The sequence below is a fragment of the Buceros rhinoceros genome, unplaced genomic scaffold (genome assembly GCF_000710305.1).
Source record: "Buceros rhinoceros silvestris isolate BGI_N320 unplaced genomic scaffold, ASM71030v1 scaffold16957, whole genome shotgun sequence".
NCBI lineage: Eukaryota > Metazoa > Chordata > Aves > Bucerotiformes > Bucerotidae > Buceros > Buceros rhinoceros.
In genome coordinates, this window is record NW_010421755.1 from 81,933 (window position 1) to 107,008 (window position 25,076).

The 25,076-nt window shown below is 40.2% G+C and overlaps 1 protein-coding gene across 1 annotated transcript in view; it reads right to left on the reverse strand.

Annotated features, from left to right (window-relative positions):
* EIF2B3 (eukaryotic translation initiation factor 2B, subunit 3 gamma, 58kDa) overlaps positions 1 to 25,059 on the reverse strand; it is an 88,996-nt gene extending 63,937 nt beyond the window's left edge. Inside the window, exons 1-3 of the mRNA XM_010139809.1 lie at positions 24,957 to 25,059; positions 22,232 to 22,371; positions 4,620 to 4,779 (exon numbers count right to left, since the gene is read on the reverse strand). Of these exons, the coding sequence (XP_010138111.1) occupies positions 4,620 to 4,779; positions 22,232 to 22,371; positions 24,957 to 25,059 (403 nt within the window). The remainder of the gene's footprint in view (positions 1 to 4,619; positions 4,780 to 22,231; positions 22,372 to 24,956) is intronic.
* Between the last annotated feature and the right edge of the window lie 17 nt (positions 25,060 to 25,076).

Genomic DNA, 25,076 nt, shown 5'->3' on the forward strand with positions numbered 1-25,076 from the left:
CTCCCTCTAAATACTATTATTTTGGGCCAAGCTGGCAAATATTCAGTTTCCTAAGTTTTACGCCTTTAACCACATTGGAGTAACAGCATCTCTATAAGTAGTTCATTCTCTAAGATCTTTTCTCAGCCAAACTATTTTAACCCTATTTTCCCCAGTTCAGACCCATTCCTTATTTTACTTTTACCTGTCCCTTCACAGTTACCATAGTGATAAGCACTATCAAAATACAGCTGCTCAAAGTTATCCTAGTGGCAGTCTTTGATCCAAGTGCTCAAGAATATCCTTTTTAGAAATTCCCCCATCCCTTCTCAGGCCTGAACGTGTAACATTATTACGAACTAAGTACAATTAGGATAAAGCTCACTTGCTGTAAAAACTCTGAAATATGTCTTGAAAGCAGTGCTGATTCTCATGCCAGGGAGGGGGATGAAGTCTGAGAATAGGGGCTAATCAGCCATCACCATTGCCACCTAACTGGGGTCTCCTGACGGGCTAGAAACACAACAGCGACCGATTTTCCTCCATCAAGGAACCAACACTTTCCTCAAGGTTCAGGTCACGGCTGCCTATCTCCTGACCATTCCTACAGTAACATTACATATTGCACTATTATAGCAAAACTCTATGCAATAAGAAAAAGGGAAAAAGCAAACTTGATGAGAACAGCGCCAGGTACATGACTGCCACCAAACTGGTTTCTCTTCTTGTGAGGATAGGTAAGAAACAGACAGCAAAACCCTGTGAGAGTGATGTATTTTTCTGTAGCAGATGCCAGGTAAGGTTTTTCCCTGTACACCAGCAACAAATAGCATTACCGTCGTAATTTAGAAAATATAAAACTTATTACTTAAATCAGTTACCAGAGATACAAGAGTGCTGTTTCAAATCATACTGACATTACTTAGTGAGAAAAAAATAAACGAACATGTAACTACTTTACAAAATCCCTGCAAGGAAAGTATCAGAAAAAATGTTAAAGCTGCAGTGATGGTAACTAAAAAATTCTTTAATATAAAAATGGATTGCAGGATGTGTTTTGCCTCCTTACGATAGATAAATAAGGATTTGATACAGTTATTTCAATTTATTAATTACCTTAGCAATTAGATCCCCGCAGTTACGGGCTTTAATGACCTAAAAAAATCATGACATCACAAGAGGATGGAAGTTGAGCAGTTCAGTGATGAGAAGAAATAATTTTCCATCAGATTTTCTAATACAGTTTTTAATCAAATATAATTAATTGACACTTGAGAATAAGACATCTTTGTTAAAGGTTCAGTATTCCCACTCTTTCAATTAAAGGAGAGAATTCTTGCAGCCTGCAAGACCACCAAGAGATCTTCTGGCAAACACAGGGAATACCAGTGATGACATGCCTCCTGCTTTCAAGACAAGAAAAACAAGCACTGAAGAGTTGCCATCCCCATCTTTTCTACTTACTTTATACACAGAAAGGTTCATACGCTCTTTTCCACTCAATCCCTTGCAGGTCATCTTTGAGCACATGGCTCCATTCTGGGTGTTTGAATTCCTGACACACTCTGTTTGTTTGGGTTACTATCACTCACTAGCACTCTCCTTTTTTTTTTTCTCCTGTGCCTCTTACTGATCTATTAATAAAGCCAATGAGATGATTATTATCAATATATGATACCCTTTATATAAAAGCTAATTAACTTCACCCCGTAACTTGCAGCTGAGTTATGTCAAGCATTTCAGGAAACCATCAGTATGAATTTATAGCTCCTTAACACACAATTCAAGCAAATTTAAAAACTGTTCCTTGTATCACAGGTCTTCATTGTTCAATAACTTTCTATCAGATTCCATGACATACGCAAAATAAAAATCTTGTTGCTCCTTCTCAAAAAATGAATGACTGTAGTAATAGTGAAACAATGAAGGTGCAAATGTATCTAGTGGCACGTTAGGACTAAGGATCCATTTCCTAGTACTAACACTGGAACAGTACAGTGCAAGTACATAGAAATATCTACATGTCACGATTTAGAGGAGGTGGTAATGGTAACACTCCATGTTAGTATCTTGTTTTCAGTTGCTTATAACCTTCATCAAGTTTTAACTGTCTGGGATGAAATTTCCAGTGCCAGGTGCCTGCCTTAAAAGTAACGTTCAAGGAAAACTTCAGCAAAAATAAATTCAGCTGCTTCCAAGGCTAAAGACAAACAAGTGTTTAGCCTAAACTTAAATGGTTAAGTGACCCTCCCCTTGAAAAGCTTGGGTATTCCAGTTCTTCAGAGCATGGCATTCAGTAAGCACTGCTGCCCTGTGTATTTTTTGACTCCATTACAAATCTTTGAAAAACTGCAGTTGCAGATGCTTTTTCTAGACTTCTATTTTTGCTGCAAAAATTTCTACGTATCTTATTCTTAAGGGAAGGTTGTTTCAGCTCCTCAGCTCCTAGAACTGATCAAATACCAGGTGCCATCTAAGATCTTCTGCACTATCAGGTGGCACAAGCAAAGCACACAAGGCACAAGGCTCCACAGCCACACTGCAACAACTGCTCCAGGGGAAAGAGCTTGATCTGTTGTGGTTTTGTAACCTGTTTAAAAATAAATAAAACTCACAAGCTTACAAGTATGAGGGGAAAGAAAAACATAAAAAGGAGGACTCTGCAAGATGGGCTGGAAAGAAGAGAAAGCAGTCTCTGAAAACTGGCAGAAATTGGTACTGTCTGTGAAAGGACACTGGACCACAGGAATCAGAAGAGAAGAAAAAAAATTACTATGGGCAGATGAATAAAGCCGGTAGAGATGAGAAGTTAGAAGTGGAACAAGTGATGGGGCTGGTAGTGAAAGAAAAAGAGTAATATATGAGAAAGAGAAGCTGGACTCTTGACAAGGATCCTTGAAGGAGGAGACTAAGCAAAGAGAACAAGAATGGAGGTTGCTGGTGGCAAGAAGCCAGCATGGAAAAAGCAATAGGGATGAGCTAGGACAACACTGACAACCATAGGGTGCATTCAGTCAAGTAGGAGTGAAACACAGGAGGGTCTGGTGCTCCCTAAAATGTCCTGCCCCTCTCCAGAACCCGGAGAAGAACCCAAAATTCCTGTCTTGGCACTCTCCTGCTTTTAGCAAATGCCTGAAAAAGGTCTAGAAGGGTTCATGTCTCGTTTGAGGCAGCTCATGGAAAACAATTTGCTAGCGCTATCCATGACAGCTCGAGTAGAGTAGTTGGAACGGGAGACCTTAACATTCAGCCCCACATAACAACACTGTGGGTGTCAAAACACTTCTACTTCATGGAATTTTAATGTTTTCAAGTTTGGTATTTTACAGGTCTGAGAAACCATACACAAATTTCAACAAGTCACGTAGGAAGAGTTCTGCTACAAAGTCAAGCACACAGACATTAACAAACAAGCAAATTAAGAATGCATGTGCAACCTGATGTGTTTACACTTGCAAAGAGTGTTCAGATGATCTTGTTTATCCTCACAGACCTCCTCGCTCCCACCCTGTGTGCTCAGACCTCACGTACTGGGCAGCTCTATGATGTTTAACCACAGATCCATCAGTTTATAACTCCTGAATGCTAAACTCTGTGGCTGTAATAGCGCTCTTAACGTTTTATGTGCCATTATCACTTAGACTGCCTTTTCAAAAACAAGGGGGGTTTAGAGCTGTGTGAGAGTCCAAGTCTAAATGCTTTCAGCCCTACTAACATTATACTTTGTTCCAGAAAATCTTTTCATGCAGAGTCTAAGCAGCTTTCTTTTAAAAACACATTTCTTCCACTTTCAGACACACACATAGTGCAACTGTCGGCTTGCATTTCACTCCTCCCTCAAATGGTTTGAAGCTACGCTTTCTTGCTCATATTACTGTAATGCCTCTGAGCTTTAATCACGGACCAGGACCCACTAAGCTGGCAATAATCAAGCCTCAGTAATTTAACAGATATCATTAAAAGAAAATGAGAGGTATGGTATGGGAACAACTGTACGGTATTTAGTGGTTTTAGCATATAAGTAAAATGGGAATAATAGCTCTGCCCTGCCTTACAGCAGTGTTGTGAGAACAGATACATTAAAGATTACCAGACACTAACTAAGATATTATGGTAAGAGGGACAAGATAAGCATCTAATCAAGTCCTTGAAATCAGTGGGAGTTTTGCCTAGCAAAAGGCTCCTGGATGTGATCTCAAAAGAGTAATTCAGTACATACCATGAGACAGGAGAATTTCTAGAAGCGTGTTACACACGTAATGCTGGTCCCTACAGTCAATGGTAAAATTCCGAGCTATGATCTGGCTGATGCTTAGTGCTCTTGAAAAACCTAACGGTTTTAATGTTCATATGTAGCAAAAATTTCAGGTTTGATCCAAAACTCACTGAAGTCACCTGGAGATTTTCCCTTAACTCTTGTACGTTTTGGATCTGAGCCTGCAAGATTACATGAGTCTAATACTTAATTCTGAGCTAGAAAAAAACGAGTCACACCCCCACCAGGGAATATGAGGGTACAAAAACAGGGTACCTATACCTTTTGTATTTCTTTCGCTCTGGGATAGATAATAAACATATACATACCAGTGGTTTCTCTATCATTTATTAATAAATAAATATATGCATTCCTATCTACATACCCGGCTTTTTTTTCCCTTTCTGTCCTGGTACCACTTCTGTGGGTTCATGAGTTTTCTTCATCAACATGGAGAGAGTAGCATCATGTGTCCGAAAGAGATCTACAACTTTATATAAATCAACATCTGTAATCAGATCGCAGCTCAACACCAAGACATCAGTCTGTGAAAGAAGAAAAAAAAAAAACAACAAACCTTTCAGAGATATAAATGACCACATATGGATTAGCATTTGAGGACTCAACAAATACACCCATAACTTCCACTCCCTTTTTTTTTTTTTTTTTTTACTTTAAAAAACACAGGGTCTGTCATGCTCTGCCAAAAACAGTTACTGATTTTTACCAGTTCACTTTCCTTGAGTCTCGCTGTTACTGAATTAGTTATTTGGTTAATGCTGATCCAACTCTGGACCATAAAGAATATGTGACCACCTAAACCACCATCATCTGCTCCTAAGGGAAGGAGCTGGGACACAAAAGCCACAGCTTTCAAGACTGCCACGAAATTCTGCAGTATTTACAACCGCTACTTTTAGTCACATAATGATGTAGAAAAGAAATCTTTCTGAAGAAATCTCTTTTAGCTGACTTTGCATTTGGCTACAAACCACTGGAAAAGTTATTTAAACTATGTTATTTTATCGGGGGGAAAAAAAAGCAAAGACTATCTAGGATGTGATTTACTCGTAATTGCACTGCGATGGTGGGCTCAGTTTAGAAATATATTTCCTAAAACCAGCAATACCCCATATTAAAAAAAAAAAGGAAGTTAGGTCCTATGTAATAACAGGCTTGTATTTAATTTTGATCTCAAAGGATTCCAAAGTGCCATACAAAGTATTTAAGAGAACTGCTGCACATATCACAAAACATTGTCACATATTGAGCGAAACATGGCAGTTTCATTAACCATGTGCACTATCAATATACTCTGGTGAAAAACTCTTACCTAGAAACAATTTTCTGTATTTCACATGGGTTGTGGAATATACTGCCAAAAATCCACTAGTTCAGCAATTACCTCCATTTCAACTAATCCTAGCATAATATTTGTGCAGCATGGCCTACAGAAAAGTAGCAAGTTTCCACTTTACTTTTTGTTAATGATCAACCTTCTAAACGTGTCTCAAGAAGACACTGTTCCTTTCTTGACATTTACCATTTTCACTTTCTGTGCTACCATCTACTATGGTCAGCCTTCCTGCAGAGTGCGACAGGGCTTCCTAGTTTTGCCTTTTTAAAAGACATTATTTAATAAGAAGGGCACTTGAAAATACTTGGTAAAACCTGAATTGATTAATTCATGAAGGATTAGTAATTCTACTTTTGAAAAGTATCTTGGTTCAAAGCAAACTAATTCAGCATTGGCCTTTTATTACGAGAAGGTTTATTACAGAAAGGTTTGCTTTACAGACTCCATCTAATACTAGGAGATTCCACACTGTAGGTGAGACTAACTGAGGTCTGGTATTTACATTATTTGACAGGTTCTCCTACAAATGTTAGGCAGTTTCACATGTTTATCAATAAGCCATTGGAATTCATCATGTCACAAACTGGTATGGCTGCTGATTTAGCATGCTGTGCAAAAGGTCAAGCTCTTCAATTTTCATTTGATTTCTCCCCACTTTACTGAGAAACACCTGGCTGCTTTACAGGAGGGAACAATGTGCAGGTTGAGCATTCTATGCATTTGAAACCTGACTTGCACTGCTCCTTTCAACGTATTTTCAAAATGTGTATTTTATATTACTGTTTTGCCCGGGAGAAGTGCTTTAATTATCGCTTCTCTAAAACAAACAGCATGCGCATGTTGGAAAAAAAACCCCAACCCAAACCACTAAAGCGAGTTGCCCAGCACTCTGGAGCAGCCCTGCTCCGACATTCCAACATGTACAAAGAAAGTATGAAAAAAAAAATTCAGCTTGGTATGGAAGTAAATCTCCCGCTTCATAACTGTAAATAGTGAAGGAGCACATACTAAATATCCTGGAAAATCCTGCAAAATTTTCAGATACTCTGTTTTTACAAGAGCACAAGCAAGTTATGATATTTGCAGAGAAGACCAAAAGGTATCCAAGACCCATATAAATAGACCTGTAGTTTTCAAACTCAGTTTGTAGAGGGAGGAGATTGTCAGCTTCAAATCTAAATGCATGCACTTCAGTGGATAAAAAAAGAAAAAATGTTAAAAAGAGAGAGACAGACACACCAATGGACTTATCCTAAGAAACAAATATCCGGACTTGCAAAACAAACCTTGTAATTATTTCACATTTTACTTAATGTTTTAATCTGTCACTATAGCAAAAACCCAACAAGCGTTTCATAGTTGTGAACACGCTCCTGGTTTTTTTCTCCTCGCTATAGGACAAGCTTTTTGCAAAAACTGAATGCAAGACCCCTGAGGAGCATACGGGAACAGAACCACCAAATGTCTGGTTGCCATCTGTTCTACCCATTTACTCTCCCAATATGTAAATAAACGTCAGTGAGCGCAGGGACCAGTGAAACACACAGTTGCTCTGTAAAGCCCACATTGCTGCCTCTCCTCCTGATGAGCAGAGCAGTGGCCTCAGAAGCACGCTGAGAATACACCATGAAAGGCTCTTTTGGGACTTGACAGCCTCCCCTTTGAAACACCACCCCCCTCATAAATAAAGCCCTCACTGTCTAATGGATGCACTTTTTTTTCCCAGTGTACAACTCCTGAACGAATAAACTAATGGCTGAATGAAAAAATAAACTATTCTAGAAGCCTCATAGAAGTGTGTGTTTTTCTTTACGTTTTTAGGGTGGCCGTAGAAGAAAGAAAATAAATGGTAGAGCTTGTGGGTTTTTTTACGTATATACATGCCAAATAAATACAGTGCACCTTTCCCAATGAGCCACTGATACAAAGAAGTATGTACTGCACTCATGCGCTAACAAGGGGTATGTGAACATACTTGACTTCATGAATTATGCAAACACCTAAGCACACACACACATACATCTCTTAATGAAATACATGTAACAATGATTACATCAACCCCAAACTATTACACAAACAGACGATAAGAATCAACATGAACTGATTAAAAAAACCCCAGCAAGCACACACCCCAAGCAGAACCACTGCAAAGGAAGAAAAAAACATGCACAAATGCACTCCCAACACCCATTACAACCACGGGAAGGACAAGGCAAGGGTCTTGACTCAAGGAGGACTATCTCATGAATGCGGCATGAAACAAATGCTTGGAATTTCTGGCATTTTCCTGCTCTGCCAAACGGTACGTGCCATTTTGTGCACAACTTTTATGACACAGAGGAGCCCTCATCACAGGCCAGAGCTCTACAACAGAAGGTGCTGCACAGACCAGGTGAAAACACCATCAAGCATAACAAAAGAGAACAGCAAGCGACTGGGTTGGGGCACACAAGAAAACACTGCAGTGCTACTCACGATTAGGGACAGCAGTCCTAGCTTGCTGGTAACACAGCTCACGTTTTTGTGAGTATCACAGGAGCCACAGAAAAGACAAGGAGACTACCTGCAAGAGTCACTTGGGTCTCAGTAATCACATTTAACCCCAGATTTGAAATATCTGTAACCAAGTTCAGAATTTAGATTCAACTGCTATGAGTGGAGAAAAACAAGGTCCTGGAGGGATCATTCCACCTATGTCACAAGTTTTTAAGGAGATGTTTCTCTCTCCCTACTGACTACAGACAGAGCCCTGGGCTTCCAGTCTAGCCACTGCTGAACACAAAGTATTCTGTCAAGTACAGAAACGCGGCACTTAGAGCCTCCACATATCCTCTCTCCCTTTCTAACACTGGCTAACAGCACTTCACCATCAAACGTTTCTGAACTGTGACATGCTCAGGTATTATGAAGTAACTTACATACTCAATGTAGATAAATACAACACTAATGTAAAAAAAAAATCAAGATATTTATACAAAATAGAGGAAAAAAAAGTAAAGAAGAAACCACTCTAAACCAGCACAATATGGAAAACCTACACAAAAACAAGACTAAAAAGCAGAATGTTTCAAGAACTCAGTTCAAGGCAACCAATTTAAAAATAGAAAACATGTTTTTAATGGAACTAATTCATACCACAGATCAAAAGATGGATGCCATTATATGGTGTAATACACCAGCATAAATAAAAAGCCTTGGAGTTTCTCACACCCTGCATAAAGGCAACGTTAAAACTCTTTTATATTCAGCAATAATTGCCAGATCCCTTCTGTTCAAACACGAGATATCAAAGTTACCACAGATAGCTGGCAGCAAATGATGACTTTTTAGTGGTATTCACTATGCTTTTTCTACCAAGTATAGACAAGGGCAGGACCTCATAGCCTAAACTGCTGATGGCCTGAAAAACTGCAGACTACAAAATGAGAAAACATGTGTTACAAGGAAATCTCTAATTTGAACAAAATCGGCCTCAAGAGAAAGAGGAAAACAAATGTCAGATTGCATTATAAAGAGAAAAGAAGCAAAATATCCACCAGCAGTAGAACCAGCTCTAACAGAACTAAAGACAGACAAAACATTGATGTTAAATGCTAAAAGTTTCCAACTGCAGAAGTATTACAGCTGAGACTTTGACAGGAAAAGGAAAAAAAAAAAAAGAGATTTACCTAGGCTGAGTGTAGGAACAGATTCTAAGTTAACACATAAATGGAGAACTTTGCATCACTTCCTTCAGTGTCACCATACAACAAGGGGAAGAGGAACAAGTTGTAATTACTGCTGGAATTCAGACTGAATTTTACACACAATAGCCTGGAACTTCACCCACATGCTGCATTAACAGTGGGGTTTGTGGTAATGCTTTTATTATTCTAAAGAGTGGAAAGGGAAAGAACAGTTTGGCTGTGGGTACATGTTTTGATCGCTTGTTAGCATGCTCCAGGCAAAGCAAAAGATACCTCCTAGCAATTGCATTACTCACCACCCTTCAGATCAGAAACTTACATCCCAGGCTTTAGAGAAACCCTTTTTATCTCAGACTCCATTAAGAGTCCTCCAATTTCCACACCTGTGACCTCTTTGAAGCTCTATGGTGTTGCTGAAACCAGAGCAGGAAACCTCATTTATTTTTTGATGTCTGTAGAATCTTGTTAGCTACCAACTGAAATGGCCGCCTTTGGCTGGGAATTCCCACTCTGCTTTTGCAAGGTCCTTGACGGCAAGATTCAGAAGAAAATTGTGATTTAGTACTTTGTTAGCTGCGTACTCACTCTCCAGCAGAAAGTTCGCTGTAGACCGGCAATTTCATAATGTTCTAAGGACAGAGGGCAGCGGAGGCAGAGGCTGTCCCCAATCCAAAATCCAGCAGCAACCTCTCCTCATTAAAAGATGGAAGAAGCTTTTTTTGTTGTTTTTAAAGACAGTATGTAACGTGAAAGAGGCTTTTTCTTTTTTTTTTTTTTTTAACAGAAAAGTCTAATGCGGGAGCCAAGGAAGTCTGTTCTAATTTCTTCGATGGCCCTGAATTCATCAGGTGAGGATATCTTAAGGCAATGTAAATGCCTTCACATACATAACTTGTCAGCATCACTGTTTATCTTCTCAAAGAAAGATGCCAGAAGCTGGGGAGGAGACTTAACCTCGGTCCCATCACACGGCTCATCCCATGCATTGTATCAGATGGGATCATACAGTGAAAACACCATTTCAGGTTATCTTTGAATCTCAAAAGCTACCATCCAAAATCAGTATTTTTTAATTTACATACATATAAGCTAGGAACAGGAAAGATATTCAAGCCTGGAAGGCATCCTGTCTCCTCCCAGGAGGAAGTCTCGTTACCTATTGCTCAAACTGACAGGTGGAGTGGAAAAGAGTAATTTACTGTTAAAAGCAACCAAAAGCAGAAGTTTAGAGATGAACACAAATTCATAAGCTTATTAAGAATGTTTTCAAAGCAGGACATTGATATTATGACACTGAACTGTAAAACTTCTGGTCTGGAACACAAGCTTTGCAATCTGCCTTTTCCTCTGGCTCCAACTAATGCTATTTTGTCCTACATATATGGCACTCCAAAAACCACATTGCCGGCCTCCTCCTCCAACCACATCATCCTTCTTCACTGGTTCCATTTTCTGTCACATCAAGCACAAATTGTTTATCCTCCTTTCAATAGTTTATCCCTTCTACCTACCATGCACTTACCAAACTTCTGCCTTACACCAGCTCTATTACCTACTTGTATCTGTTGTTCTTTTAGATTAAAAAAAAAAAAACAACAAAACTGCTACTCTTCCACTTACAGCCATTACCAGGCAATCAGTGTGCTGGGGCACCAGACTGATACACTGACACTATTATCCTGTCTTATTACGCTCTTTCATCTGTCTTCAGTCAGGAGTAATCTCCTGGGTTTACGTCCAGGTCCTAAGCATGCCACAGAGGAGACTGTTTTTCCTCCCATCTAAAGGCATCCAGAAGGCACGCATCATCACTCATGAGAACCATGCCTGCTAAAGCCCAGGGGAGCACCCCATAACCCAGGCCCTGAATTCACCAGTTCAGGGAGGGTGAGCTTGGCAAGCCAAATTCTCCCCTGGCTCAGCACCCTGCATGAACAGATCCCTTTTTCACAGGCAGAACTCCAGAAACAAATAGTGCTCTCCTCGTCACTCCTATTCCTGGAAGGCAGGTTTCCAGGACTACCTGGACGGCAGCACTACCAGACCTGCTGCACAGCTGATCTTGGACTCTGCCTCACATGAACAGAAAGGTGAATGCCGCAGTCGGGCTCCAATCTCAACAGCAGCAGCGCAGCAGGCTTGCTGCCAAAGCCCAGAGCTCAAGCCCAGGCTTAACACTTAATGTGAGCAGAGCCTTAGGCAGTCAGGTGCTGTAGTCATACACACTATAATAATAAAAAGTAGTCCTAATGGAGCTCAACCGGCTCAATTCATTGAAGGGAAAGAAGGCCTTTGCCCACAGCCTGCAATTACCTAAAGAGCAGATCTCTCAGCAGCATGACAAAAACCAGACATAACTGGATTCAGTACCTAGAAATCAGTGTTCAGCACAGAAATAAAAGACACAGTTGTTTAAGAGGGAGAATTAGTCTGGAATAAAATATCAACAGATACAACAGACTCTTCATCTATTAGAATGTATGAATAAACCCTTGCTATCTCCCCGAAGCACTTTCACTAAGCCATCCATAAGTTTTGGGGCTAACAGCCCAATTACCAAGTGCAAATTCCCTTACACACCAGAGGATCGTAACGGTTCCTTGCAGTCTCAAACCAGACTATAAATGAAAACCAAGATATATACAGTGTGCATCCTCAGGAATCATTCTGCCATGCCACAGATAGTATCAGTATGATCTTGGATTCAAAAAAAAAAAAAAAAGTGTGCAACTCTTTCCAAGGTCAAATCAAGTCATTACACAAAACCTAGTTTCAAACTGCTCCAAAACCAAAACGTTAATCTGCTCAGGCATGGTGAAACACAGCTTGATAGCACTGCTACTTTGAGCTACCCTGCACTGGAGGGAGTGTCCGCTTGCGTGAAACCTGATTAGCTTTGCTCAAATGTTCTTTTTTTTCCCCTGTAAAAACTAATAATGCTATGTTAGATAACAGTATTGTTTTGAACCACAGATTCCTATACTACCCGCCATGAACACCATTTTCTCCTCTAGCACCTCTCCAGTTTTTCCAATATTTCTTCTGCAGTAACTGCTGTTATAAGAAAACTTCAAGAAAACTTCAAGTCCTCCACTGCTTTTCCTAGCCCTATTAGTCTACATCCAGAATTTTCACCATCTTCCAAAGGAGCTAACAGAACTTATACTACAGAAAAATGCCTAAATTTTCTTTTAGAAAATCTGAATACATAATTGTTTTTCCCGTTTCAGCACAGAACCAAGGAAAAAGAAAAACTAGATAACCTATGTGGGTTTCCCAGTTAACATAACACGATAAAAACCCAGAATTAAAATTCCAGGTCTCCTACAAGTACACTGACCTTCACCATGGCTTTCACCAAATTCAACAGTGACAGAAAAACCAGTGCTGCGCAAAGCAACAGCCTCCGGGGATAGCCTGTGCTGTTCACAGCACCGTGCTCCTATTATCAACTGTTACACTGCTGTACCAGGCTGAACAGACACAAGGTAAAATTCCTCTCCAGCGCAGTAACTCCACGGGCTAGCATCTGGCATCCACCTCCTCCCACATTCCCCAATAACTGGAACTATGTACTTAGGTTAACACATGCAACTGTGTTTGATCTAAAAACTCCATCTTCTCTTTCAAGGGATGAGTACTCACAGAGGAGCATCACTTGCAACGGGGAATTGTGACAGCTGTACAGCCCACAAGCCGTGAAAAGCCCCAAACTCCTATGAGGGAAGTGCTGGTAAAATCCAGACACGGGGAAAATACTCAAGTAGAAATCATGCAGGATAGAAACAAGATAAAATGGCTGCGGACAGCAAGGAAAGAATGTTACTCCAGAAAAAATACACAAATAGCCAGTGAATGCCTCCTCACAAATGTCCCCCTGCTGAAGCCAGGGAGGCCTTGAGTCTCATGGGGAAAGGCCAAGGACATCGGAAATCACAAGCAAAAAGTTATTAAAGCATCAGAGTAGATGGTGACTTAACATTTGAAACAAGGATATCATTGAGGAACACCAAATGGAGCTCTACGCAACTCTTCCTGCTCTGCGGAGTCCGGGGTGGCACAGCCATCAGTGATGTCTTCACACCACCTCCATGTACTCATCCAGGCATGGGTGACAGACACATCTTCAAGGCTCATATGTGGCACAAGGCTTTGCCCTCTGCACTGACAGCACCAAGGAAAAATGGCAGCTGGAGGACACGGACTAACTTTTTTCCCCATGTTCTTAAGATCTTACTCTCTCTCTTTGGAAATAAAATAAGACGCACGAGTTCATCTCATACAGACTTTTCATTACTTTGAACATTCATCACAGAATGACTTTTGGAAACTATAAACTTAAGTTTGACTTATTAATGTAAAAGGCTTCCAATGCCTGATAAAATGAGCTGACAATAAAGGATGTTAAACTCTTCTTTGCCTTCATGTGTCCAAGGAAGTGTTGCTAAAGACAAAAAGTGCAAATTGTTTTTGAGGTTACCTTTACGAAAACTGTAATTTTCCCTCGACATGTAGCACAGTAGGATATTTATGCAAGAGGATTTTGTATTCTTTAAACAGTGATACTGAAGGATTATTTACAAAAATGAAGACTAACTTCTATTCGCTCTTCAAAGATGAAAACAAGTAGTAGATCACAAAAACAGAAAAAATTCTTACCAGGATGCTTTTAAATAAATTATTTCTGCTGTATACATAGGCAAATATCTTACTATGTCTGCAGCTAGAATAGGCTGAATTTGTGTAATTAATCAGAAACCACATAGGGTCTAAATGAAAACATACACTGTAACACAGGAGAAATGCTGAAATGCTGACAATTAATTTATACATGGAAACATGAGGTACTGGTTAACACAATGAGCACAGGCCTCAAGCTGCCAGGAGCATGAAAACGATAAGGACATGCACTGGGAGATTTAACAATGAAAAATGACAGGCATCTCAGGTCTCTCAATGGCTCTTCCTGCAAAACACCTACAGTTTTGCCTGCGTGTGTTATAGAAGGCACCCTCTTCAGCTGACAACATGCAGAGCAGCAAATACCCTAATAACCACTCTTGAATCTGACCTTCAGAGCTGATTGCTTCATTCAAACTGCTGGTGTTTTAGCCCTGATTCACAGTAAACCCTGGCAGCAAAATAATTAATTTAATTAGCTACATTCTTCTAAAGCTGAGTAACTTTAAAAAAAAAAAACCCAACAACCAACAACTGTTGAATTCTCTAACTCTAAGTCTGCCAGGAAAAATAAAGATCAGAGTAAAGTCCTGAACACATTCATCAAGCACAGTCAGGCAGTGCTGTATCATTCCCCCCAGCAACTTCGCCAGCCTGAGCACCTGCCAGTAGAGCTGCTGTCTACGAAAGCAATCAGCTGTGCCTTGGGAATGGGACTTGGGCATGCAATCCATAATAAATTTTGCCTAGTGCCTCAGCGGTGGCAGCTTTCAATCAGAGGCGGAAAAGGAAACAAGATATCACACACCCTATGAGCTACCATCTGAAACATCTGCTTTTCCCACATAGCACTAACAACATTGTGAAAGGCAGAATCAGGAAAACCGTCAAGGCAGCAACTTTTATTTGCGTTGTAGAAACTCTAGTAAACAGCATTTTCTGGCAGGTCTGCTGGAAAAAGATTTTATATTCTTTTTACTACTTCAAAATAGATGAACAGAGTATTTAGTTAAGTCTTTCTCATATATAGATAGAGATTTGTCTCTTACAAATTAATTTCTTTTTTTTATTTCCAGTGACAGTACAAAAAATACATAACTATGTATTATGGGGACTGAAGTTTTTCTTTCCATGCTCACCAAACTCTCCTCAGCTGTACCAAAAGGATTCAGATTCCACCTTCCAGCCGTTATAGCAGGCTTACTTACATCATGTGTTTGGAAAGGAGATTTTTCAACAGAGGAAGTGAAGCGCTTAGCCATGCCGTCCAAGACTCCACGGATCAGTGACCCTCAGCAGCATACAGACCACCACCGTGACATCACACTTTCCACAACATGGCTCCCAAAGATGCACATACCAAGAGAATCTGGAGTTTCAATCTTTGTTTATTTGTTCAAAGAAAGTTGGTTTTTCTTCTTCTTTTTGGTAGCTTTTTAGGGTTTGTTTTCCTTTGCTTTTTAAGAGCTGTATTTCTTTCAAATCTTACTCTTTTTAAACTGAAAAAAAAAAAACAGGTGGACCACCTGAGACGAAACATTTCACATGCGAGCGCTCACCAGTGATAGAAGCAGAAGACACGCTGATTAATTCACACCATGTTAGTCAGGGCTTCCATTAACACAACGGACGACTCATCAAGGGAGGAAAATGTGAAATTGTTCCATTGCTGTTACTCTGTTGGAACACCACATTTTAATCACTGGCTGGAGTATAGTTGAGAGACACAAGGGAGAAAAATGCTTTACAGAAGGTGGAAATAATATAGACCCAGGGCAAACAAATGCTTGATCCCGGCACACCCAATTCACCTCCTGCTTCACCCTGAAACACAGGTTCATGACTTAACCAGGTTTCTCAACCTGCTTCCTGCAGAGGCCCAGCCTGGGAGGTGGTGACAGACAGCAGCTGCATGGGGCTGATCAAATGTGGCACAGGAAACAAAATGGTCAAATATTAGAGATGTCTAAATTTCAGAGGAACTCATTTGTAAAGCACAGTGACCCTCCTCACCTTGTTTTTTTTCCCCCCATCAACGATAATCTACAACCCACAAAAAGGTCTATAGCAGTTTGATGAATAGTACAAACAGAAGGTCACGGACAGAGTCAAAGTTTAGCCTCCTGCAATCCAGGTATCACTTTACTTAAGTTTATTTAAAAGAAAAACAAAAACCTAAAAAGCCATAAACAAACAAACCAAACAAACAAAAAAACCCAAACAGTTTCTCACTGTAGTATAAAGTTAGGGGATTTTTGTCTTGATCACTCTTTGTGGAAGGCTATTCTGCTCTGATTAATACCTTTCCTTAATTTTCAGCCTATGTTTTCTCATAGCAAATTTAAACCAAATTATTTTCCACTCTGAATAGGTTATCACCTTTCCTAGTGTTTGTTCCACATTTGATGCATGAGTTCCACACCTATGCAGTATTCCAGGCAAAAACTTTGCCCATCACCTTGAGCAACTGTATTAATTTCCCATCTCTACCACAAAAAAACCACTTTACCTGACACATTCTAGTCTTGCATTTACCTTTCCTTCCTCCATCCAAGGAGCTACTCACCATTACCCTATTTCAACTAGCATGTTCTGAGACATTCCAATTTACTCTTGGGCTTCTAGCTCCTATTACAATTTCTTGTTACTAATCCCCAAACTCATGAATTCCATGTTACCAAACAAAGTCTTCACACCATTACATGTGCTATAACATGGCAGGTCACTGCACACACATTTTGCATACTGTTCCTGTCAATCATCCAAAGGAGGTCTACTAAACTGCAGGAGAAGGCCTTTAGGAATAATAGCAGAAGTCAAATAAAAGAAGACATAAACCCAGACTGAAGGAGTCACAGAGCAACATAATGGAAGGAATACTCTCACTATAAAAAGCCCTGATGGACATACCAAAAGACTCTTTATTATGACTTGAAAAAACAAGTATCTACTAACACCAGCTACAGAGGAAAAGCCTCCCTAAGTGAGCCAGGGGATTTCACTACATAAAATTTCAAGAGACATAAAAATAAGTTAACTTTTTTAAAAGGCAGCCTACTAACCACAGTTACAAAAAAAAAAAAAACTACCACTGAAAGACGAGCTTCCTACAAAACAAAACTGCATCATCTCCTACACAGTGTGCAGCAAATGGCACTTGCATCTCTTCTCTTGCTAGGAAGCACGTCAGATATCACCACTGAAATTACCAAGATTCTTACTAATTTCCCTGTTATTTAGATGGAACTCATCTGAATGCTCCAGCCAGTACTGCTTACCAGTGAAAACCAGAAACAACGACTAGTGATGGTTATTGAGGAGAAAGCAATTACACACGATTTTGAAAAACAAAACAAAACAAAAACCCCACACCTCTTACAGAGACCCCCTTCCACTGCTCCGGGCAGTTGGCAAGCTTTGTGTGCTAAATAAAAGTAAATAAAAACAGGAACATGGAAATTATCAGATCCCACGTTCGTACCTGCTCTGTTAGAGCAGCACGCTAAGCACACTGTTTTACTAAAAATGCTAAACGCTGATCTCATTTTAAAAACCCTTAATCTAGAAGCACCATGTGTAAGGAAAATTAAAGACAAATTCAGAGCAAGTTTATATTTTTCCCATCATCTGTGGAAGAGGTATTCAGTTGTTCAGGCTCGGGGCTAGGTTAAGTCACCCATACATCCGAATTGTTTGCTTATTTGTCCCTAATGAACTTTTACACTTTAGAGAATCTGACTGTTAAGAAAGCAAGTTATTTCTTCCCCCTTACAAATTCCGCAGACTCCTTAGAAAAGTATGCAAAACCTACATGCCTCCCATGACTATATCAGCTGAAACAGTGACCAGTAACAGCCTAAAAGTGATGTAGGAAAGCTAATATTGAGAGTAGAATCAGAAAGTGACAGGGAAAAAAATGGATATGGAAAAAATGGGATTTCATTAAGAAGAGAGTTTGATTTACATTTCATACAAAAATATTTTTTTACACCTCTGCCAACTTTTTATTTCAAGCACTCCCTGACAGGCTAAGAATATCCTTTAATGCAAATAATAGATTAAAACAACAGCAACATGGCTCCAACCAAAGCAGAAGACTAAAACATATGCCCTTCAGAGCCAAAGGAAGGCATGGATTCTGCCCTAAAGAGCTCACGGTGTGCTTTTACTAACGTACATTGGATGAGGTTGTATTTACCTGTTACAGGCTTAAGAGAGGGATGACTTTGTTACCTAATCTATAAAACAATTTTCTGAAGTTTCAGGAATCACTGTCAATAATGAAGTTTTCAGTACATAAATCACTACGAACTACTTTAGTATAATTGCGTATAACCTAAAGAAAACTGAAGTTGGAATGCATTTAAAATAAATAAATAAATAATCAACATTCTTGTAATGAATTTACTCAACTACAGAAGCAGACCGCCATCTTCCTAAATATATTCAAGGCCATATTCCATGCTCTCCTCATCTGGAACAGGGAAGCTCACTCCACTGTTCATGACTAGGGAAGGCTGGTTTGTTTCTGTTTAGGCTAGATCACGAGGTGACAGAGACCTCTATAGTGGTAAAGCTAGAGTTTCAACAAGAGCATTATTATACCATCAACTGTGAGCCTGCATAATCAATATTCTACTATTTCTAATCCTATATATAAACAAGAAAAGAATCAAGCCTTTGCAGCTTCACTCTCATTTTCGTATTTTGAAAAGCCATTCACTGTCAGTCCTGCAAAAGATGAGCAGAAAACTAGGAACTTCAAGGGCCAAAGGAACAAAAATGACAGTGATATTAAAAGAATACCAAAAAACAAAGACTGGACATTAAAATGAAAGCCACGGAAATTGCCATAAGGTACACAGACTATAGCAGGATCCTGAAACTAACAGCATTCTAGGGAAATGTGGGATTGTCCACAGAAGAGCAATCAAAGAATCTGATCAAGTCCTTAAACAGACTGTTTTCATATCCCTGTATAAAACAAAATATTTAAGAAATAAATGAGTAACTCCTATACCCACTTTTTGCTTTTTGACAACATCATCTGAAGTGCTGGACTTAGCACAAAACATTGGTAAGTATTATATTACCCACTCAAAAATGTAACATGAACACAAGCAAAAAAAAAAACCTATCAATTTCTACTTCATATGCTGCAAAAATGATTTTTCGGTTACTTCCATTTAGACTGATGCATTCCCAAATTGAGGATTTAAAGTCATAACCTCGCACACACTGAAAAAACCACAACACTCGTGATTCAGACACTGGACTGCAGCTCTACTGAAGTTTCTATTCAGTGGTTTCCATTTAAAAAAGCTTCACCTCGTGTTTTACCTCTTGGCCTGCTGGCTTTTTCGGAGTGGAGAAACAGAGTATGCAATAGGCACATAGTATAGAAAGATGATCTTATGCACAAAACCATAAGAGATTTGAGACAGATGTTCAGTTTCCAGTACTATTACGAATCTCTTTAATGATCTTAGGTAAATTACTTCATCTCGGTAAGCCTCAGTTCTTAATTGTAGAGTTGTGATGACAAACTGATTAATGGTATTAGCTATTCAGACCCCAGAACTGAATGTTTAAATAAAAACAAACCAACCCACCCATGAACTACTGGTAAAGAACAGGCCAGACTGACACCCAGGCTAGGAGTGGAACTTAGGGGACTAAGTTCTCTGTTGTTCATTATTACTCAGGCAGGTGCCTTTAGGAATGAAGTTTAGCATATCTTTATTGTGTGAAGGATCCAAGAAAAGGATACATTCAGACTTGCCGTGAACATAAAAACCCTAATGAAGCTGCTACCTTGTCAATCAGGTATAGGCTGAAAAAGCCAAAAATAACAGGAAGAATTCCAGTAGATAAAGAACACACATCTACTATATCAGATTGAAGATGTCAAAAAAATCCTGCGTAGAGCAAGTGAACAGCAAACAAAAACTTAAATGGGCTTCCTTTGTTCTCATGAACTTCTGAAAAACCAGGAAAGAGCAAGACCTGCAGAGTCAGCTGCTTGTTACCCTGAACCAATACAGTCAGTCTTACCCGCCCCCCAAAATGCCAGCACCAAAAAGCAGTAAATCAACAAAATCCTTCCCTCAGCCCTTATGGGCTTTGCACCTATGTATTCTCATACTACTACTGAATGCGACTCTCAACATCTGATCTTTAAAGTCTCAAGCTTCATTAACAAAGGTGACACAACAAAACAGCCTGCAGCTGCAGGCACAGCAAGCAGCAATGCTGCACTGGTGGAATTTCCTCAGTCAAATGCTAGACAAGGCAACAAGTCATGAGATTTTACGTTTTAGACTGGTCCAACATTTATGCACATCTCAGAATTTGTGATCAACAGTCCAGCTACCCTTAGACATATTTCCTGCTGTGCATTTATAATCCTAGCTTTACTCCCACCACTCACAGAAGTGAGTTATCTATACTGTGCCGTGTTACCTCAGTTTTATTGAGCATACTTGCTCTTCTGTCTGTGGGCAATTAACTCAATCTGCCACAACCAGGTTTCAGTAACCAGTTTAAACTTCTCATCAGACTTTTGGCATGGGTTGCAAAAAGCCTGCCAGCAAACTATGGCCACAAACAGCAGTTGTTTTCACCAGGGAAGCTCATTCCTCAGCAAGATCTCTCTCCCACTACACCACAGGCATAGCCAACATACAGCAGCTTTTCAGCTACCTCTGCTGTGTATTTCTCTCACCTATATCACACAGGAGAGGGTATGCCCTGCGAGAAGTGTGTCAGTGGTATGCATTTACTAGAGGAATGACTTCAAAATACACAGTGTGGCAATCTGCTCACTAACTTAGTATAGGCTTATTTCAAATAAGAGACCGCTTTGTCCTCTCTGGCCAGACAAGCAAGACATGGAATAAAAAGGGCAGAAGCAGTGGCTGCTGTACATACACAGCAGTTAACTGCAGAAAAGCTGTGTGGTTTTCAGTACTACCTCACATCTTCTCTAAGCCTTCTTTTGTGAAAAATAAATAGAAGATCAACTGCCACCTCTGAAGACACAGCCTGTTTTCTTACCCCCACACGCTTTACTGTTGTCTCCCAGGCTCCCTCTCTAAGCAAACTTGCCTGGGTTACCAAAAAGACACTGTGATCAGGCAATACAACTGTGAGGTCAGAGGCACAATTTGCAGGGCAGTGGTATTTCCCTACTGCAAGCACATATTGTCATAACTGAGTTATGACAGAGCGTGATTCTCCACGTGACAGAAACATTCAATCAAGGAAAACTGATTTTATTGGTTTTGTTTTCTCCATCTTCATTTTGCCCTCTGAATTATTCTGGTCTGTGCATTAAACCCTTGCAGAATCACCTAGACACCCATATTTGCCTGGAAAGTTTCATCTTGTCTCAACTGTTGTCTTTCTCTTGGGAGCATACAGCCTGTTATACTGCAGTTTATTACCTTCAAAAAAAGTCTGAAGATAAAAAAGACACCTCGGGACTTAAACAGTTCCCCAGTGTTCTGTTGCAACCTTTATTTAAACAGCCAGTTTGGCTAAGATGGCCTAAACAGACAGAGAACAAATTGGAAAGATTAAGTGTATGACAACGACAAAAACAAAATTCCATCCCAGATCATAGTAAGAGCTCTGAGCAGCATTTCTGCCTTACATGGGAGTGTCTTAATTGTGCGGCTGCAAACCAAAATTCTTTTAATTAGAATGAAAGGAATTAAAATTTGTTTTAATTAGAACAGAGCCCTTTATCACACTTGGGCAGGTTTTTGAAGACCTTATCATATGACCGAACCAGCAAGCAGAAAACTGAAGCACAGAGCGAGTCACTTGCCCAGTGGTACAGGCAATCCTGCAGCAGGGCCAAGAACTGAATATTAACTTCCTTTTATATCGGTGTATTGCCTAAGCTAAGACAACAATGAACATTTGTGCAAAACTACTTCCCCAAGCACTATGTGGACAACAGCTACCACACATCGTATCAAAAGCTGTATGAAGAAATACAACCTTTTAATTAACCTGTCAGAAAGCTAAGACTAAAAAGCAGCCAGTGCCCAGCCTGGATCTGCTCCAGCCTTCCCAGCTGTCAATTCCAGTCATTTAGAGCCTTTGTTTGAGTTACCCCATGAGGTGACCTTTACAAAACTCATCCCTTCTGAAGATCAGGAAAGTCAGTTACCTGCAATATCATTACCTGGGACAGCTCTTAAAGCACAATGAAAAAAAATTATAAACAAATGTCTTGCAGTAAAGTTCAAGAAAAGACAGCAATACCTTGATTTTCTGGTGAATATACCTCAGTGAATCTGCTGTACCCATGTCCATGTTGTCACTGATGCACACAAAATCCAGCTTCATTTTTGTGTCTAAGTTTAACATCTTTTGGATTTCCTTCCTTGTAATCACAATGACCTCTAGGACAGAGGAAAGTGAGATGAGATCAAGCAGAAAAAAAAAATACTCATCACAAATAGGATATGTTCAGTTTTTATGTACAAAGGCTGACGGAACTGTCAAAAGGCTTGAGTAACAACTGGGCTCTATAACAAACCAAGTTCTTTTGACAGTAGTAGCTTTTGAAGAGGAGAATTAAACTCCTAATGAATATGAAAACAATTTCTCCTATTTTGTGGGGGTGGAGATTGTTATTGAAAAGGACACATGCATGAGTGACATGTTAGTAAGACAGAAGAGAAACGTATTCTATGATTAGTAAGCATCCTTGAATCCTATGTTCTCAAACAGACCAACGAGACCCTGCATTCACGTCACCAACACTTTAGAGCTTTGTCTTTTACCCTCTCTAATCCTGTATAATCCTCTGTAGACAACACCACCAACCACAGTATTACCATACAATAGTTAAACTATTTCTTGGCACCAGCTTGGCAAGAGAGGGGAATAATATGTGACCAACAAACTCATTCCATCTACAAAAGAAAAAAGGTAAATGTGTATTTGAAGGATATCAACAGTGGCATGAAAGAATATTTTCCAAAATGAAGAATGTGACAACAGAAGCTCTGCAAAGAAAAAAATCTGAGAAAACAAACCAGCAAGGAACCTTGTTACCTGGCCTCAAGAAGGATAAGCAACAGTGAAACCCTCAAACGGAAATATCCCATCCCCCAAAAAAACCCCAACACCATAACATCATACTCCACATGGAATTTTAACAGAAAAGTATGGGAAATAATACAGCCCTTGATCTAGGATGCTCCTGTGATAAGATGAAAATATACCACAAGTAAATCTGTATCAGTGAAAACTGAACTATTCCTGAATCTGTTAACAGAAAAGAGGAAGGAAATGTAAACATGAGGCTTGTGTGGCGGTTTGGTAACAGAGATACAGGAGGGCTCCTCTCCCACTTCTGTACTGGATGCCAACTTGGATTCAAAACAGGCTGAAGAACCCAGAGAAAGGGACTGACAGTACACGTTGAATTAGGAAAGAAGCAACTGATGAACAAGGAACTGGTGTCAGCATAAATCTGGTAAACTGGACAAATACCAGAAGACAAAGAACTTGCAATTAGGACAAGAAGGAGCACAGTGATTCAGCCTGTGGAACACCCACTTACTAACACAAGAGCCTGAAGAACTAAAGCCTCATGTCATACTTAATAAAAGTTATGATCCAATTGAGAGAATTCACGCCGCTGAAGTATTAATATGGAAACATACAGCTTGGTCAGGGGGGCAGAAACAAGAGAGGAGCCGGAAGGTGGCAACTTGCTAACTGAAGCTGCATATGCAACCCTGTGTGTCCGAATTTTCACAGGCATTAGATAAACTGAAGAGCTACGTGTGAGAAAGAAGAACCATAACACCACCTACTAGTGGTCAAGAGTATCAAGTACGAATGCTTATTTCTCAGCAGCTGGAGCCACACAGAGAGCCTTTAGCTACCCACACATCCATATCGGAGGATAAAAGTACCACCCTAGCAAAAAAGGCAGGAGAACAGTCAAAGAACTCAGGCAATCAGAAAGGAGATTTCGACAAAAAACAGGCAAAAAACAACTTCAAGGGAATAAAGTTCTTAAGGATTTCTTACCGAAACACAATAAAGGCAGAGTCTTAAGTTTGCACTTTCTTTTGTTCCTTCATACTGAACTAGTGAGAGGCTAACACGGATAATCATGAGTTGAGCTTTCCATCTCCACAGAAAAAGGAAGCAGCCAGCATAAAAGCCGGATAGTCATGACAATGAGAACAGAATAATTGCACAGTCACACAGGAGCAGCAAAAACAGAGAAGCAGAAAGGCAAAGGACAAATACAAACATAAAAAAACCAGAGACACAAAAGTCATCAGGAAGAAGTTTTACAAGAAGCAGAGGGAACGCCACACAAAGATTTCGTCCACCACTCAAAAGGTAAACAAAACCCAGAAAATGTAACCTCACCACATACTAAATATTATTTTAGCCCTCCTGTGAAACAAGTGTCACAGGTGGCCAAGTCTACCATCTACTGCTTCCCCCTGTCCTGTCCAAAATCCAGAGTTTGGCTCCACAATGCAGCAAGGGCTAATTGCCTCAAACAGAGCAAGTAACCCCGAACTTCAGGCCAGACTGAAACAACAAACCAGAGATACCCGAGGAGATCCAACACATTTCTCACATAGCTCTCATTGATGATTCAGAGCAAGAAATGAAAGACTCATGGTTAACAACACTGGGAAAGACATCAAAGATGGAAAAACCCTATAAATGGGAAGAGCCTTGGTGAGGGGAGAAGAGGGGGAAGCGGGCACTGGCACAGAAGGAACAGCCTAGAGTGAAAGAAGGGATGTGACACGGGCTAACAGCATAGCTGCAGTGCAGATGAATCTCCTGCTACAGCACCTGCCCCGATCAACCGGGCACCTGTGACAAGGCATTAGAACAAGAGGGGGCGACAAACAGGAGCGGCGTTGGTGACTATGAGAAGCCTAAAGAGACCAGGATAAGCACGTCATCTCCACTCCCACACCAAGACACCGTCGTGCCTCACCTTCGAAGCCGGCGCGCTCCAGGAGGTTCAGCGGGTACCAGAGCAGGGGCCGGTTGCCCACCGGGAGGAGCGGCTTCGGGATGCTGGAGGTTAGGTCCGTCATACGGGAACCGCCTCCCG